Raw genomic sequence first — 14444 nt, forward strand, 5'->3', positions numbered from 1 at the left:
CTTCTTCACCATTCCATCATGGCTCACTTAGTTTTCCTCTCAACTTTGAAGAAAGCGGAGTGCAGGGAATGTCATGTCCTGCATGTCCTCTCTGAGCAGACAGGGACGGAGAGAGGTGAAGGTAGTCAGTTCAGAAGTTTGGGAGACTCCCAAGAGTTGTTCAGTTCATTATATTCGCTGCTCTGCAGGATGTGGCCCATCATTATACTTTTTTCTTTCTGGGATCAATCAAAAGTTCATTTATTATCCAAGTATACTACTCTGAGATTCTTCTTCTCCAGATAGCTACAAAACCAAGAAAAAAAGGAATGTCAATATGATCATCAACTGCCTCCCCACAAACCTCCCCCCACATGAAACACAACATGAACATTGGCCCCCAAATACCCCTCTCCCTGCACAAAAAACATGACCGGAACATTGACCCTCAAACCCCCTTCCCCCACACAAAACGCAAAAAGAACACCAGCCTCCAAGTCTCCCTTTCCCTGAACGTCGACCCTCCAAATCCCCCTCTCACATACAAAAAAGCAAGGAAGAATGGGCAGCAAACAGGATATAAAAAACTATAAGACTGGAAAAAGGTCCACAGATCAAATCGATATCCGTATCCGGAAGGAGGAAAACCTCTCCGGCAGCAGGGATCACACCAGCTGTCAAAAGGTAGGCAGCTGCTGCTCAACTTCCGCATTCACCTCCGTGAACACCGGTTGAGTCCTCTGCACTTATCGCCTCGAGGTTTGCTGTCTCTTGGGAAGCTCTCAGAGACAGCAAAACACTGGATCACCCAAACAATCTCCAAACTATAAATCACAGGCTTCAGCAGTCCCAGATACACATTCAAGACAAAAAAACAGACATAACAGACCTAAATGGAGCAAAATAAATAGCTTTGTGGTCTATCTTGAAGATGTTGACTCTGAAAGCATTGTACGCTGGCACCATCCTGACTGGATATGGGTCTTGTCACCATTTTCCCAGTTCATTGGGTATTAAACTGTTGCATTCCTCCTGTTACAAGTGCTCTCTTTGTGGTGGTAGGTAGAGGATAAAGATCTAGCGTATTTCTAAATCTGGGTGATTACTGCCATCAGAGCGGCATACAGGAGCCTGAGGACCCACACTCAATGTTTTAGGAATATCATCTTCTCCTCTGCCATCAGGTTTCTGAACAGGCCCTGAATCCCTGAACACTACCTCACTATTTTGCTCTCTTTTTGCACTATTTATTTATTTTTGATATATTCTTATTGTAACTGATAGTAACTTCTTATGTTTTGTACTGTACTGCTGCTATAAAACAACAGATTTCATGACATTTGTCAGTGATAGTAACCAGATTCTGATATGTGACTTGGGCAGAAATGTTCAGGCTCTGGCATTCCCATAATCCTCCAGTCTTGGCTTTCTTAGTGGTAAAGTTTGCTTGGCTTGGGGGGTGCTGTCAAAAAATCCCTCCTAAAAAGAAGCTGCTGAATGAGTTAGTGGAACTGCCCCACTCCTTGAGTTTCTCAATCAATTTTGACCTCTTCTACATTCCCCTAGATTCAGAATTAATTCGGCACCATATGGTTAAGTATCTCGTACTGAATTATGCGCTCATATGCTAATATCATCTAATGTTCACCCAGTTTGGATTAGTGGAAATAAAAAACAAAAACTGCAGATGTTGGAAGTTACAATAAGACCATTAAATACTGGAAAGACAGATCGGCCTGCATCTGTGTTAGCTGTGTTTCTGTCCCCGTACATGCTGCCTAATCTGCTGAATACTTCCAGCATTTTCTGTTTTTATTTTGGATTGGTAAAAATTAGGTGCTTAATTATAAATAAAAGTAGATTTAGACTCTACATCCAAGTTCCTGATGAGTGCAAACTATACAGGAATTATATGTGTTTGTTCTCAAAAATTGATAAGAAGATTATAGATTATCTAAAGATATCTTTTGTTTTCTCTGAAATAGGAATCGAATCCTGATGAATACTTATATTCCTTTTATGAAGGTTTAACCCAGAAGAAAATGGGATGATATCCGGTTCTGAGACGCAGGTTCCTTCACTGTGCTCTCCTTTCCTCAAGCTGTTTACTTCCATGTTCTGCCCTTGGATTACCCATCAAAATAACCCACGAGGAATGTAGCCTGTATTAAGCTGTGGTTATAACTGTAATGATAGAATACATTCTCACCTTTTTTATACGTACTTACCTCTTTGAATTCCAGTATTGCTAAATCATCTGTCCAATTTGTTCCCTTTAAAAATGTTTAATCGATGAAGTCCATGTTTAATCCTCTGGAATTTAAGACTAAAGGCATCTGATGTTCTTTGGGAATTCAATGAGAACATATTATTGCTGATATGGAAGTGAGTGCTGTGAAGTCTCTGTACTGGGAATTGTTTCCACCAATGCCTACCAAGCGTGTGTACTGCACTCCAATTTATCAGGATAGGCAATTGTTTGTCCTTGGAGGCTGCAGTGAGACAGGATTACCTCTGGACAAAGTGGAAATGCTGGATGTTGTGAGTCAGAAGTGGACAGGGCTGCCCTCAATGCCCACACCTCGAGCTGGGGCAGCAGCAGTTATTTTGAACAAGCAAGTCCTCATTATTGGAGGCATGAATGAAGACCAGTGTCCTTTAGGATCAGTAGATATCTTTAACATCGATGAAGGCAAATGGGAGAAAAGGACACCACTGGGACAACCTTCAATGGGACTCACAGCTGTCAAGAAAGGTATGCCGATTAATATTTCTCAGTCATATTGAGCTTTCTCTTCAAGAGTTTTTGTGAACATGAACTCATAGGTAATTTAAAGATAAAATTGTAAAATCGATTCTGTATAGCAATAAATGAAGGAATATCTTATATAGTGTGCAATAATATAAATTAGAACATGGTTTTAAATAGTTTTTATCTATTCAGATTCCATGATAATATATTTAAATGGAAATTTTATATTCAAATTCCAGCATGAAATCGATAAACAATTTAAACTTCTGTCAAATGGTTCCTGAGCCTTCTCTTCTGACGTTGCTTGTTACATATTATGCTGTGTTTAGAAGTCTCTTGCTAAAATGCACTCTTCATTGAAAACTCATTCTGTCAAGTTCTGAGAAATCAGGAGTAATGAAATTCATTGTTGCAAAAACATTTCATTGCTTTATCTTGAAGCTATGTAAGAGAGAATCATGCTTTGATATCCCAGCATGCTTCTAATTTCAAAGTCAAGAATCTCCTCAACAACATGACTTTATGCTGCTGCTTAGCAACAAGCAGGATAGAGAAAGGGAACATCATGAGCCTGAGGAGATTATTGTCTGGCAGAATAAATGTAAAACATTCTTCTCCATTTATATACAGTGGATTCTGGTTAATTGGGATGCACCAGAACCACTACGTTTTGGCCCATTTAAGCGGTTGCCCCAATTAACTGAAGTTTAATGGAAATAGTTAAAAAGGTATAAAACAGACAAACTGAATGACAAATGATGTCTTTAATTGAAATGCAGAACAAATTAGAACACTACCGATACTACTACAGTACTATAAAACTGTGTATTAGTTCCTGATAGTTATTGACAGAGGAATTCATTCAGTGTCCAGAATGAGCAAAATTAGAGCAGACAGTTTAACTATTGCAGATAATGGATAGCCTTCATACAGTGCTGTTGATGGTTACATCTTCCAAATCTTCATTTTCATTGTAACATTCAAGATAATTGTTGACTCCTTCAACTTCTTCATAGGTCTTAATTTGTCGAAGTAGTAGAAAAATTTTATTTTCACTCCTGGCCATTTCTGGCATCTCCAAGCCTAAATGCTTGAAATCCCAGTGAGCAAAACGTTCTGAATTGGCTTACTGCTTATTTCTTGACAGCCATTAGTGACAAAAATCACTGATAGTTGTCAGGAACACACACACACATGCAACTGGGTGCTATTTAAAAACTGTTTGCTCTAAGCATGGTGTAGCATCTAATAGCCACACAAATGCTTGCAACTGATGCTGGTTAGAACCTGTTTGGCAATCGTCTCCTGTCCCAATTGCGCATCACAGTGTCCCAGATAAATGAAGGGCATCCTGGGAATGTTCTTGGATAGTTTTTGTTCTTTAAGAGTGGTCCCAAATGAGCAGCTGCCCCATTTAACTAATGATCCAATTAGCAGGAATCGACTGTGTATGACTGAGGAAGAGTTAACATACGCAGGGTGTGAAATATGACCATGGGGAGGGGCACAGTGGCATCCCAAAAGTTAGTTCCTTTAGAGCGACTGGAATGGGGGATTCAACAGGTAGCAGATGAACTATCTTCAGTTTTCTGTTCCAGATCAAATCTTACCCTTCCAATCTTCTCTTAGTTACAGAGAAGAAACAAAACATCATCAATGTGTTATAGTTGTTCTCCATTGTTCTTGTGTTAATTATTTACAGTGTTTAGTCAAGTTGGATGAAAAACCCAGCTTAGACAATTTGGCATTTGTCCTCTGTGTTTCACTCAATTTGGACTATGAGTTCTGATGGGTTCATTATATTGGGTATTGGCCTCTGATGATTCAAAAAAGTGACGGCACATGCCCTATTACTGGAGTCATTCTGTTGCTACTGTTACATTAGGGTGTTAGCCCTACTGTGTGAAACTAACCCAATCTGCTTCTCAATGGGTTTCTGCTGCTTGGAGTGATCCAACAGCATCTGCGGATTGCCATGGGGGCTACTTACTGATAGAGAAAGGCTTATTCACTTTATGTGTAGCAGAACACATTTGCTAAATTCCTTATAGTTAAACATGATTTGGTAGGAGAATTCATACAAAAATGTTGGAAATGTTTAATTGTCTGGTCACGAAGACAATTACATTTTATTGGGGTGCAGTGGCTTGTCAGTGTCTATGTTGTTCTTTGGCTGAATCAGAGAACGGTAGCAGGACTAAAGTTGATTAAATCTAATCATTAGGTTATAGGGACTTTGTGTAGTCAGAGCACTATGTAAGATATGGCAAAGTTAGCTGAGAAATCTGGATTTTTATATCATATTGGAGACATGCTTTGTATTGGAATATAGCTCCAATCATGACTGAAATGTTAATATTGTTCTGGTGTGATATATTGTTAAATTATTTGTCTATATCTCATGCATGATAATTTCTTCATCTATACCATAATATACCAATAAAAGAGCAAAGCTAAGAGTACAAATTAAAAAAAAGATAACATTTGAACCAACTGAATGAAACCAAAAGTAGATTTCTTTATGTTGCCAGAAAAGATTCCACAGAGTGGAAGTTTAAACTTGATATTTTCAGCAACTTGTTATCCTGATATTTTTTGATTATTATGGTTATAAATTTACTGTTTCTTGCACGTGGTATATTTTATCAATATATGATATTGACTTATCTTATTGTTAAATATCAGTTGGTATAAATATTGAACAATTACTTTCTTATCTATTTAATGGTTTTAAATTGCTTGAGACAGTAATGGATTTAGTATTTCTATTTACATAAACGTTTGCAAACATTAATCTTTCAAGCCAATGCTGAACAACAGGTTGAGCATTATGTCTAATACTTATCGGCACAAGACTTGGTAAAAGCCATTTGACCTGAAGATTTTCCTATAGAGTAAAGCACAGCACCTCTTTCTGCACCATCTGGGTACAGCACTGTTATTATATGACCTTCACCATTCTTTGAGAGGGATGAATCACCTGAATCCTTTAGTATTAGATTTAATGTCATTTGCTTCCCCCAAGCTATAGCTTTGCAGTGCCAGTCCCTATGTGTCCCAGACCAAACCTTTGCTTTCACTATTTCAACAATCTCCTCTTTGTATACCACGCGCTATGAAAATAGTGTGGATTAAAATCTACCTGCTTAAATCCAATCTACCCTTAAACTGCAATTCATCAACAATCACACGAGGCTTCTGTGAAATTCACCTATCTCCGGTTTGGTTGGTATGCAGCAGACTCGATGGGCTGAATGGCTAAATCTGCTCCTTTGTCATGCTGTTTGGGAAAAAGAAATTTGGAAAAGTACAGTGTAAATTAATCCTGTTTATGTCTTTGATTTGTATTGGAATAATATACAAACATGTCTTTATTCATACAGTAAAGATGCTATCAGCACAATTTACCACTGATTTGGCAATAATTAACAGTGACACAGATCATATTCCAGCTGACCTGAATAGCAGCAGTGTAAGAAAGATGTCTTCCGCAGCAGCAGTGTGGTTAGAAGTGGATGTTGCACGCCAATGGAAAAGGCTGATGAACTGATGAAAGAACTCATTAGCCTTCCCCAGATCAGAAACTGAAAGCAATGCTTGACTATTCCAGGATGCTTGGCTGAGGTCTAACTAGAAATTGTGATCTGCAGAGAAAATAGAAATCTTACTCCGTCGATTGCACAGTGTTGCCAATGTCCATTAAAAGCAATTTCTTAGTCTTCCCCGCGCATTTCCAATTTTAAGTTCTGATCAAACAGTTCACCAAGTCTATCATGGATCATTCATCTCATTTGTACTTTCTCCTTTGCAGAACGTATGGAGCTTTCAGTAAGGTAGGGACAAGCAACAGCTTTCAGGCTTAGCCTGGAAGTAGCTCGTCCTTAAGAAGTGCTGATAGCACTCAGTGGCCACTTTATTAGGTATAACTGTATGCATACTTGCTCATTAATATAAATATCTAATCACCCAATCATGCGGCAGCAACTCAATGCATAAAGGCATGCTGGCATAGTTAAGAGGGTCAGTTTTATTTCTGACCAAACATCAGAACGGGGAAGAATTGTGATCCAAGTGCCTTTGAATGATTGTTGGTATCAGATGTGGTAGTTTGAGTATCTTAGAAACTGCTGGTTTTCTTGTATTTTCCTGCCAACAACCCCTAGGGTTTACGGAAATGGGTACAAGAAAGAAAACCGACATCTAGTGAGCAGCATTTCTGTGTGTGAAAATGTTTTGTTAATGAATGAGGTCAGTGGTTCAAGCTGACAGGCAGGAAACAGTAATTTAAATAACCACACATCACAAGAGTGGTGTGCGGAAGAGCATTTCTGAATGCAAGCTCATTGAACCATGAAGTGGACGGGCTTAGAAGCAGAGGACCATGCTGGGTTCCACTCCTGTACCAAATCACTGTAATTCTGCTATTGGAAGATATACCAGAGGCAGAGATCAACATTAGCAGTAATCGAATGTATCTTCAGGTTTTGAAAATGTTCTTCAGGTAATGCGAGTCCTGACTTGGTATGTTTAATTGGACTGTCAATCAGCAGATTTTTCAGAATCATAGAGTCAAGAATTGTAACAGTAGTGTGAAGTAGGATTTAAATGTGAACCTTCATCAAGAACTAAATGTGTATTAGCTGTCTTGCTTATAACCATGCCAAGCAAGCAGATTGGGGTGCCTCTGTAGCATAGCATTAATGTGATGTTATAACAGTTGGAGTTCTGGATTCAGTTGCAGCATCCTCTGTAAGAAATCTCTGTGCATCTGTCCCATGGAAAGCGTGGTCCTTCCGGTCTCCTCCCACAGACGTACCAGCTAAGTTAACTGCTCATTCTAAATTGACCGATGATTAGATTAGGGTTAAATCGAGGTTGTCACTGTTTCTGTGTGGTGCAGCTTGAAGGGTCTATTCCGCACTGTATCTCTGAATAAAGAAATAAAATGAACATGCACAAAAGTTAACATTACATTGCCATCATCTGTATCAAAATGTTTGCAATCTATGATACCTGAATATCCACCTGACTCCACCCGTCCAAAGCTATATTTGCCAGAGGTTGCTTTCCTAGCAACAGGTCTCCTGTAATCAGAAGCACGCTTCTCTTTTGCGTGCAGACTCCAGCCTATAAAATCTCAGTAAATGTGAAAAATAAATCATTATAGAATTCACCAAGCAACCTGCTGTGTGATGTCCACTATTTTGTTGTAAATAGTATCCCCATTACATTAAAAGGGCTTGTAACAACTGCAAGGCATCTTTGTTTGTTTGTAGTGGGCGTTATGCATTGATGTAGAGTTTCGGTGACCCGTTGAAAAAGATGGACTAACCTGATGTCTGACTCACTCCTTTTCTTGCTGTAATGCTGCATCTCAGGAACATATTCAGTTTGCTGTGATTTATCCACTGACACATACAGGGTGCATGCATATTAATTCAAAAAATATCAATTGACTTACATAAAATTCTTTATTTCAAATACTGTTTGCTTTTAGTGTTGCATAAAATTTAAAATGTAGTCAGTGTAATTCATAGTTTCTTTTATGTTGCCCTTCACTAAGGGAAGTAATGATGTTAGAGCTAACAGCAAAACATCCTCTATTGCAGGGAACCGTCACTCAACTAACTGCAGTGCCTGGTATGATAATGTATCAAACGTTGTACCACAGATCTTCAGGCTAGTCTCACACTTACCCATACACCTCTGAGAAGCAGGCATTAGTTTCTTTCTGTTGCTGAGGTAATTGCTGCACGTCTGAGGATTTCTCCCTGTTGGTACACCTTCCTGACTGATGGTGCCACGTACAAAAGGTTGCAGGAACTCAGCAGGCCAGGCAGCATCTATGATGAAGGATCCTGCTCTGAAACCTCAATTGTTTATGCCTTTCCATAGATGCTGCCTGACTTCTGAGTTCCTTCAGCTTTTTATATGTGTTATATGTGGATTTTCAGCAACTGCAGAATCTTTGCATTCTTGGTGATGGCTTTGTGTTGAACACTTATTCATTTTTATTTGTACTCTTATCCAGATAGATCTGTAAATGCCAGGGATGAAATTTTTTTTTTGCCCTTCAGTGGTTTAATTCTGGTATTTGTAAAATTTTGTCATGTCCTGTGTCTGTTGGCTTATGACATACACATCCTCCTTGCAATTTCCATTTCCTCTGACATTCATCAAATATTCAGTGGAAAAGCAGAGCAAAAATAAGTACAGAATTTTCAATAAAACCAGCACAATACTTTACATCCCATGTGTAAAATCTCTTGTTCCTCGAAGACTGCAATGAGGAAAGGAAATCCTTTACTCACAAGACTTTCTTCATCCTTGGGACACTCAGAAAGTCACATATTGTGCCTCATTCCTTCAACTACTGCCGTCTGCTTGCTGAAGACACTACCTTCGAGCGGTGAGGGAGAGAATTCCAGTGGCTAGGCCCTGCAACTCCTTCTGTTGTTTCATCTTCTGCCCCTAGCATTGCAAGCTCCTTCTCCTTCCTCAGCCACCTAGACATTTAAGTTCAAAATATTTAAATATACCTGGGAAATAGACAATCAATACAAAATGATTATGTTTCTTTGGTTCTCATAATATTAACTATAACGCATTCCACTCCATGTTTGAAGGCTGGTGATGTGAACGTGCAACCTTCCCCCCAGATCAGCGAGTCTACCAGCTTGTTGGGTTCCAGGATTGGAGGTCCATCTGGGCAGGAGGAGTGAGGGCCGGTGAACGCCTTGGCACAATACGTGCATCAGCGAGTCCGCAATTCTAGGCCTGGGTTTTGGGGTCAAACTCGGCAAGAGTGCTAAGTTTGAGGCCAGGAATTCGGGGTCCCAACATCAGCGAGTCCTGGGTTTGTTACTGAAGCTTGAAACCCAAAGGTCTGGAATTTGAGGGCCTGGGTGTGCCAGAGGCCCAATGTTTGTGTGCCCAATATTCCACTGGAGATTGGTGACCTGAAGGCAGCCTATCCTGGGTTGTAGGACTGTCTGAATGTGAGCGTGGTTGTATGGGCAGGAAGGAGGAAAGGGGCTTGTTATTTCTACTGAACATTGTGGGCATACCCTGTTGGTGTCAGAATGTACCAGACACTTGTGAACTGCCCCAAACACATCCCACCCTTAGGCTGTGTTGATTGTTAACACAAACTGTGCTTTGCACTGAATGTTTGCATGTACATGGATAAATAAATGAACTTGAAATGAAACTAAAACAGGATATGACCAGCCTCACACTGTTGATAAATTTTCTTCCATTGCTTCTGTTCTACAAGGAGGAAGTGAGCTTGGCCAGGCACAATATGAAATACATACGCTTCATTCTGACTGAAGTTCAGAAGGATACACAAATACATGTTTAGTCCTGATGAAGGGTCTCGGCCCAAAACGTTGACAATGCTTCTCCCTACAGATGCTGCCTGGCCTGCTGCGTTTCACCAGCATTTTGTGTGTCATGCTTGCTGACTTGTGGCAATTAGTACCTTAAAATTCAAAGGTGACCTCTGATTGCACATTGAGTGATAAGAGGTGTATGTACACCTGAGAAATTCTGTTAATTTAAGATCTTGTGAGGTATTAAGGGGTCTTTTCCTGAAGGCAACATCAGGCAATGGAGGAGGAATCAGAATAATTACACAATTCTTTCTGTAGTATTATCCACCACTAATAAAGAATAATTGTGTTTGAAATGCTCTCATTGTCACCAACAGGTAGATGAACTGTATTGTATATCACAGCTTCACTTCTGCCAGGAATTGCCCAGTATTGCCCAGGTACTAGAGGAGGATTACTCGTGCTCCAAAGTGTGCTACTTTAGCTCTTAATTTAAACAAATATCTTAATAATTTTTGAGTTTAAACGTAGCAGTCTGCTAGGGAGATACAGTACATCTTGTAAAATTGGTGCACATATGTTGCACACTTCCTTCAAAACCATGGTGACAGAGTTGTCTAACATCATCAGACAGAATGTGTAAAAACCATGAAAGCTTATTAAATCATGTTTGATTTAGATCAGTTCCACATGCCACACCATCATTCAGGCCTGCAGGCAATTCTAATATTCACTGGGAAGCAAGACATGAGCATGTTTCTCATTCTGTGTGACACGTTTAGACCAAGGATTGAAACATTGAAAACAAGCAGCTTATGAAGGGAATAGTATTCATTTCGACTTGCCTTTTGCCAGGGGAATATCAGTATTTGGTTGCATTAGATAGAAAGGTAAAAAATCACACTTATATTACATTTATCACAACACTTCTGTATTGCCCAGAGTAACTTAGTGTCCAATAAAACTCTTCCGAAATATTTTATTGTATTGTGAGAATCGCAACGGATTATTTGCATACTGTAGAATCTCATAAGCAGGAATCTGATTAGGATCAGCTATTTAACAATATTGAAGGATTAATATTGGCCCTTGTTCTTTGATGTTACACTAATATTGATTTGCTCAGGTTAATATTGTATCTGAAAACTCACTCCTCTGAGGGAGATGAGTTGTGTTTGTGCTGAAACCTCACTCCTCTGAGGGAGCTGAGTTGTATTTGTGCTGAAATCTCCTCCTCTGAGGGAGATGAGTTGTGTTCGTGCTGAAACCTCACTCCTCTGAGGGAGATGAGTTGTGTTCGTGCTGAAACCTCACTCCTCTGAGGGAGATGAGTTGTGTTCGTGCTGAAACCTCACTCCTCTGAGGGAGATGAGTTGTGTTCGTGCTGAAACCTCACTCCTCTGAGGGAGATGAGTTGTGTTCATGCTGAAACCTCACTCCTCTGAGGGAGATGAGTTGTGTTCGTGCTGAAACCTCACTCCTCTGAGGGAGATGAGTTGTATTCATACTGAAAACTCCTCCTCTGAGGGAGATGAGTTGTATTTGTGCTGAAACCTCGCTCTTCTGAGGGAGATGAGTTGTGTTTGTGCTGAAACCTCACTCCTCTGAGGGAGATGAGTTGTATTTGTGCTGAAACCTCACTTCACTGAGGGAGATGAGTTGTATTTGTGCTGAAACCTCACTTCTCTGAGGGAGATGAGTTGTATTTGTGCTGAAACCTCACTTCTCTGAGGGAGATGAGTTGTATTTGTGCTGAAACCTCACTTCTCTGAGGGAGCTGAGCTGTGTTGGTGCTGCATTGAAACATTATTTTGGATTTTGGTGTTGGACCCTCTGTACTGGGATCTGGAACCTTCTGCCTCGGAAAGGAGAATATTGAGAAGTGATTCACAGCAGTAACCATGAGGTGATGAGCAGAGGCAGGAGGAAAGCAGTTTACTTATAATTTATCTCAACATGGACTTTACTAAAGACATTGATTCTGATTAACTGATGCAAAGATTTCATTCCTCTCATACACTTTGTGGAATTTTTTGGACCAAGCAAATGAATAGCTATTATCTGCCATACTTTATGAATTGTCCAGAGCATAATTCCTTCTTGGGTGGGTCTACTACAAACTAGAGGCTTCCATGTGTTAGACAAAATGCCCATCATTTCCTTCATTTCCTCTTTTCTATGGAATGTTTAAGCTATTGTAATTGAGGATAAAATGCAGAGGTTCACCAGGGAGTTGAACGTGGTGAATGTGCGGGGAGGAATATGCTGATATCTGGAACATGTCTGTGTCAAAAATGAGGAAGTATTAGAGATATTGACATTCATTAAGCTGTATAAATCTCCAGGGCCCAATGGGAGCAACGTCAGGATGCTATGTGAAGCAAAAGATGAGATGGCTAGAGCGCTAACAGAGATTTTTGGATATTCATTAGCCACTAGTGAGGTACCAGAAGACCTGAGGACAGCTAATGTTGTTCATTTATTCACAAAGGACAGTAGGAACAAGTCAGGAAACTACAGGCCAGTGAGCTCTACAGTATTAGACAAAAATTTAAGAAAGACAATTTATGCTCACTTGGAAAAATAGGGACTAATTAGAAGATAAAGTGATTCTGTAGAGCGGATAGCCTGTTTGACAAATCTGACTGAGATTGTTTTGAGGAGGTAACCTAGAAAGTTGATGAAGGAGACTTGGTAGACATGGTTTATGTGGACCTGAGCCAGGCTTTAGGTGAAGTCCCAAATGTTGGCTGGTCCAGAAGTACAGTTAAGCACTGTGATTATTTCTGTTGATAGCACTTCAGGCAGTGAGTTGTAAACTCCAAATATTGAGTGAAATAAGCTTTTCCTCATCCATCTTTTAATACTTCAACCAATTATTTTAAAACTATATTCTTCTTTAACACCTCCACCAAATAAAATTGATCTTTTCTACTTACTCGAAATTAATCATAATTTATATAACTCTGTTAAACCAGCGTCTTCTATTCTAAAGTAAACAACCCCATTTTATCCCATCTTTCTTCAAAATTATACATTGCCAGTTCTTCCAACTTCCTTATGAATCTCCAGTGCATTCACATCTTTGTTGTAAAGTGGTAACTGGAACTAGATGTATTCCTCATGTAAATAGTCTTGCATGCAGTATTATAGAATTATACTTCATGCCTTGACTATAAAAGGAAGCATCCCATATTTTTAATGACATATCCTGACGTATAGACTTGCATTCCAAAGTGCCTTTGTTCCACAACACCACACAATATCCTCCCACTTTCAGGCAACTTATTTGACCAATCATTTAATTCATTTTTTCCAGATCCATAAGCCCATTTGACTTTGCCAAGGTCATCTGCTGCTGAAACACTTAAGCATATCTTGACTAATCCATGAAGTGTGTCCTCCACAGAACAAGCGTAGGCTGTGCTTTGAGAGGTTGGTCATGGCTAGAATGAACTCCTGCCTCAGCAAGGACCTGGAGCCACTGCAATTTGTCTAATGCCACAATTTTCTTTCAACAGATGCAATCTCAATGGCTCTTCACATGGCCTTAGATCACCTGGACAGTAGAAACATCTATGTCAGGAAGCCGTGTGTTGACTACAGATCAACGTTTAATGCCATTATTCCTACAGTCCTGATTGATAAATTACAGAACCTGGGCCTCTGTACCTCCCCTTACAATTGGATCTTTGATTTCATAACCAGAAGACCACAATCTGTGCAGATTGGTAATAATATCTCCTTCTCACTGACGATCAACACTGGTGCACCTCAGGGATGTGTGCCTAGCCCACTGCTCTACTTTCTCTATACCCATGACTGTGTGGTTAGATATAGCTCAAATGCCATCTATAGATTTGATGATGACAGATTCTCAGTTGGAAACAAAAGGTTGCACAGGAGAGAGATCTGCCAGCCAACAAGTGGTGCTGCAGCAACAGCCTTGCACTCAAAGTCAGGAATCCGAAAGAGCTGATTGTGGACTCAGGAAGGGTAGGATGAGGGAATACAAACGGACCCTCATAGAGGGATCAGAAGTGGAGAGAGTGAGCAATTTCAGGGTCCTGGGTGTCAAGATCTCTGAGGATCCAACCTGATTTCAACATATCGATGCAGATGTAAAGAAGGCAAGACAGTGGTTGTATTTCATTAGGAGTTTCAGCAGTTAATTTTTCACCTAAAACACTTGAAAACTTCTACAGATGTACTGTGCAGAGCTGTATCACTGTCTGGAATGGGGGTGGAGGTGGGCTACTGCTCAGGATTGAAAGAAGCTACAGAAAGTTGTGAAATTCGCTCCACCTTTGACAATAGACAATAGACAATAGGTGCAGAAATAGACCATTCAGCCCCTCGAGTCTGCACCGCCATTCTGA

At 40.0% G+C, this 14444-nt stretch overlaps 1 protein-coding gene and 1 long non-coding RNA gene across 5 annotated transcripts in view; one reads left to right on the forward strand and one right to left on the reverse strand.

Moving 5' to 3' along the window:
* Positions 1 to 266: 266 nt before the first annotated feature.
* LOC132378043 (kelch domain-containing protein 8B-like) overlaps positions 267 to 14444 on the forward strand; it is a 179215-nt gene continuing 165037 nt past the window's right edge. For 3 of the 4 annotated variants that reach the window (XM_059944691.1, XM_059944688.1, XM_059944689.1), the window contains exon 1: positions 2359 to 2734. In XM_059944691.1, coding sequence (XP_059800674.1) covers positions 2359 to 2734 — 376 coding nt within the window. Of the gene's footprint in view, positions 2735 to 14444 lie in introns of all 4 variants that reach the window. The other variant, XM_059944687.1, reaches the window with a different exon arrangement.
* On the reverse strand, positions 2605 to 7214 carry LOC132378045 (uncharacterized). The gene is made up of 3 exons (XR_009506873.1): positions 6189 to 7214; positions 5874 to 6011; positions 2605 to 2722 (listed from the first exon to the last, which is right to left on the reverse strand). It is a non-coding gene; the product is annotated as an uncharacterized LOC132378045 (long non-coding RNA).

This window comes from Hypanus sabinus, chromosome 19 (assembly GCF_030144855.1).
Source record: "Hypanus sabinus isolate sHypSab1 chromosome 19, sHypSab1.hap1, whole genome shotgun sequence".
Lineage (NCBI taxonomy): Eukaryota > Metazoa > Chordata > Chondrichthyes > Myliobatiformes > Dasyatidae > Hypanus > Hypanus sabinus.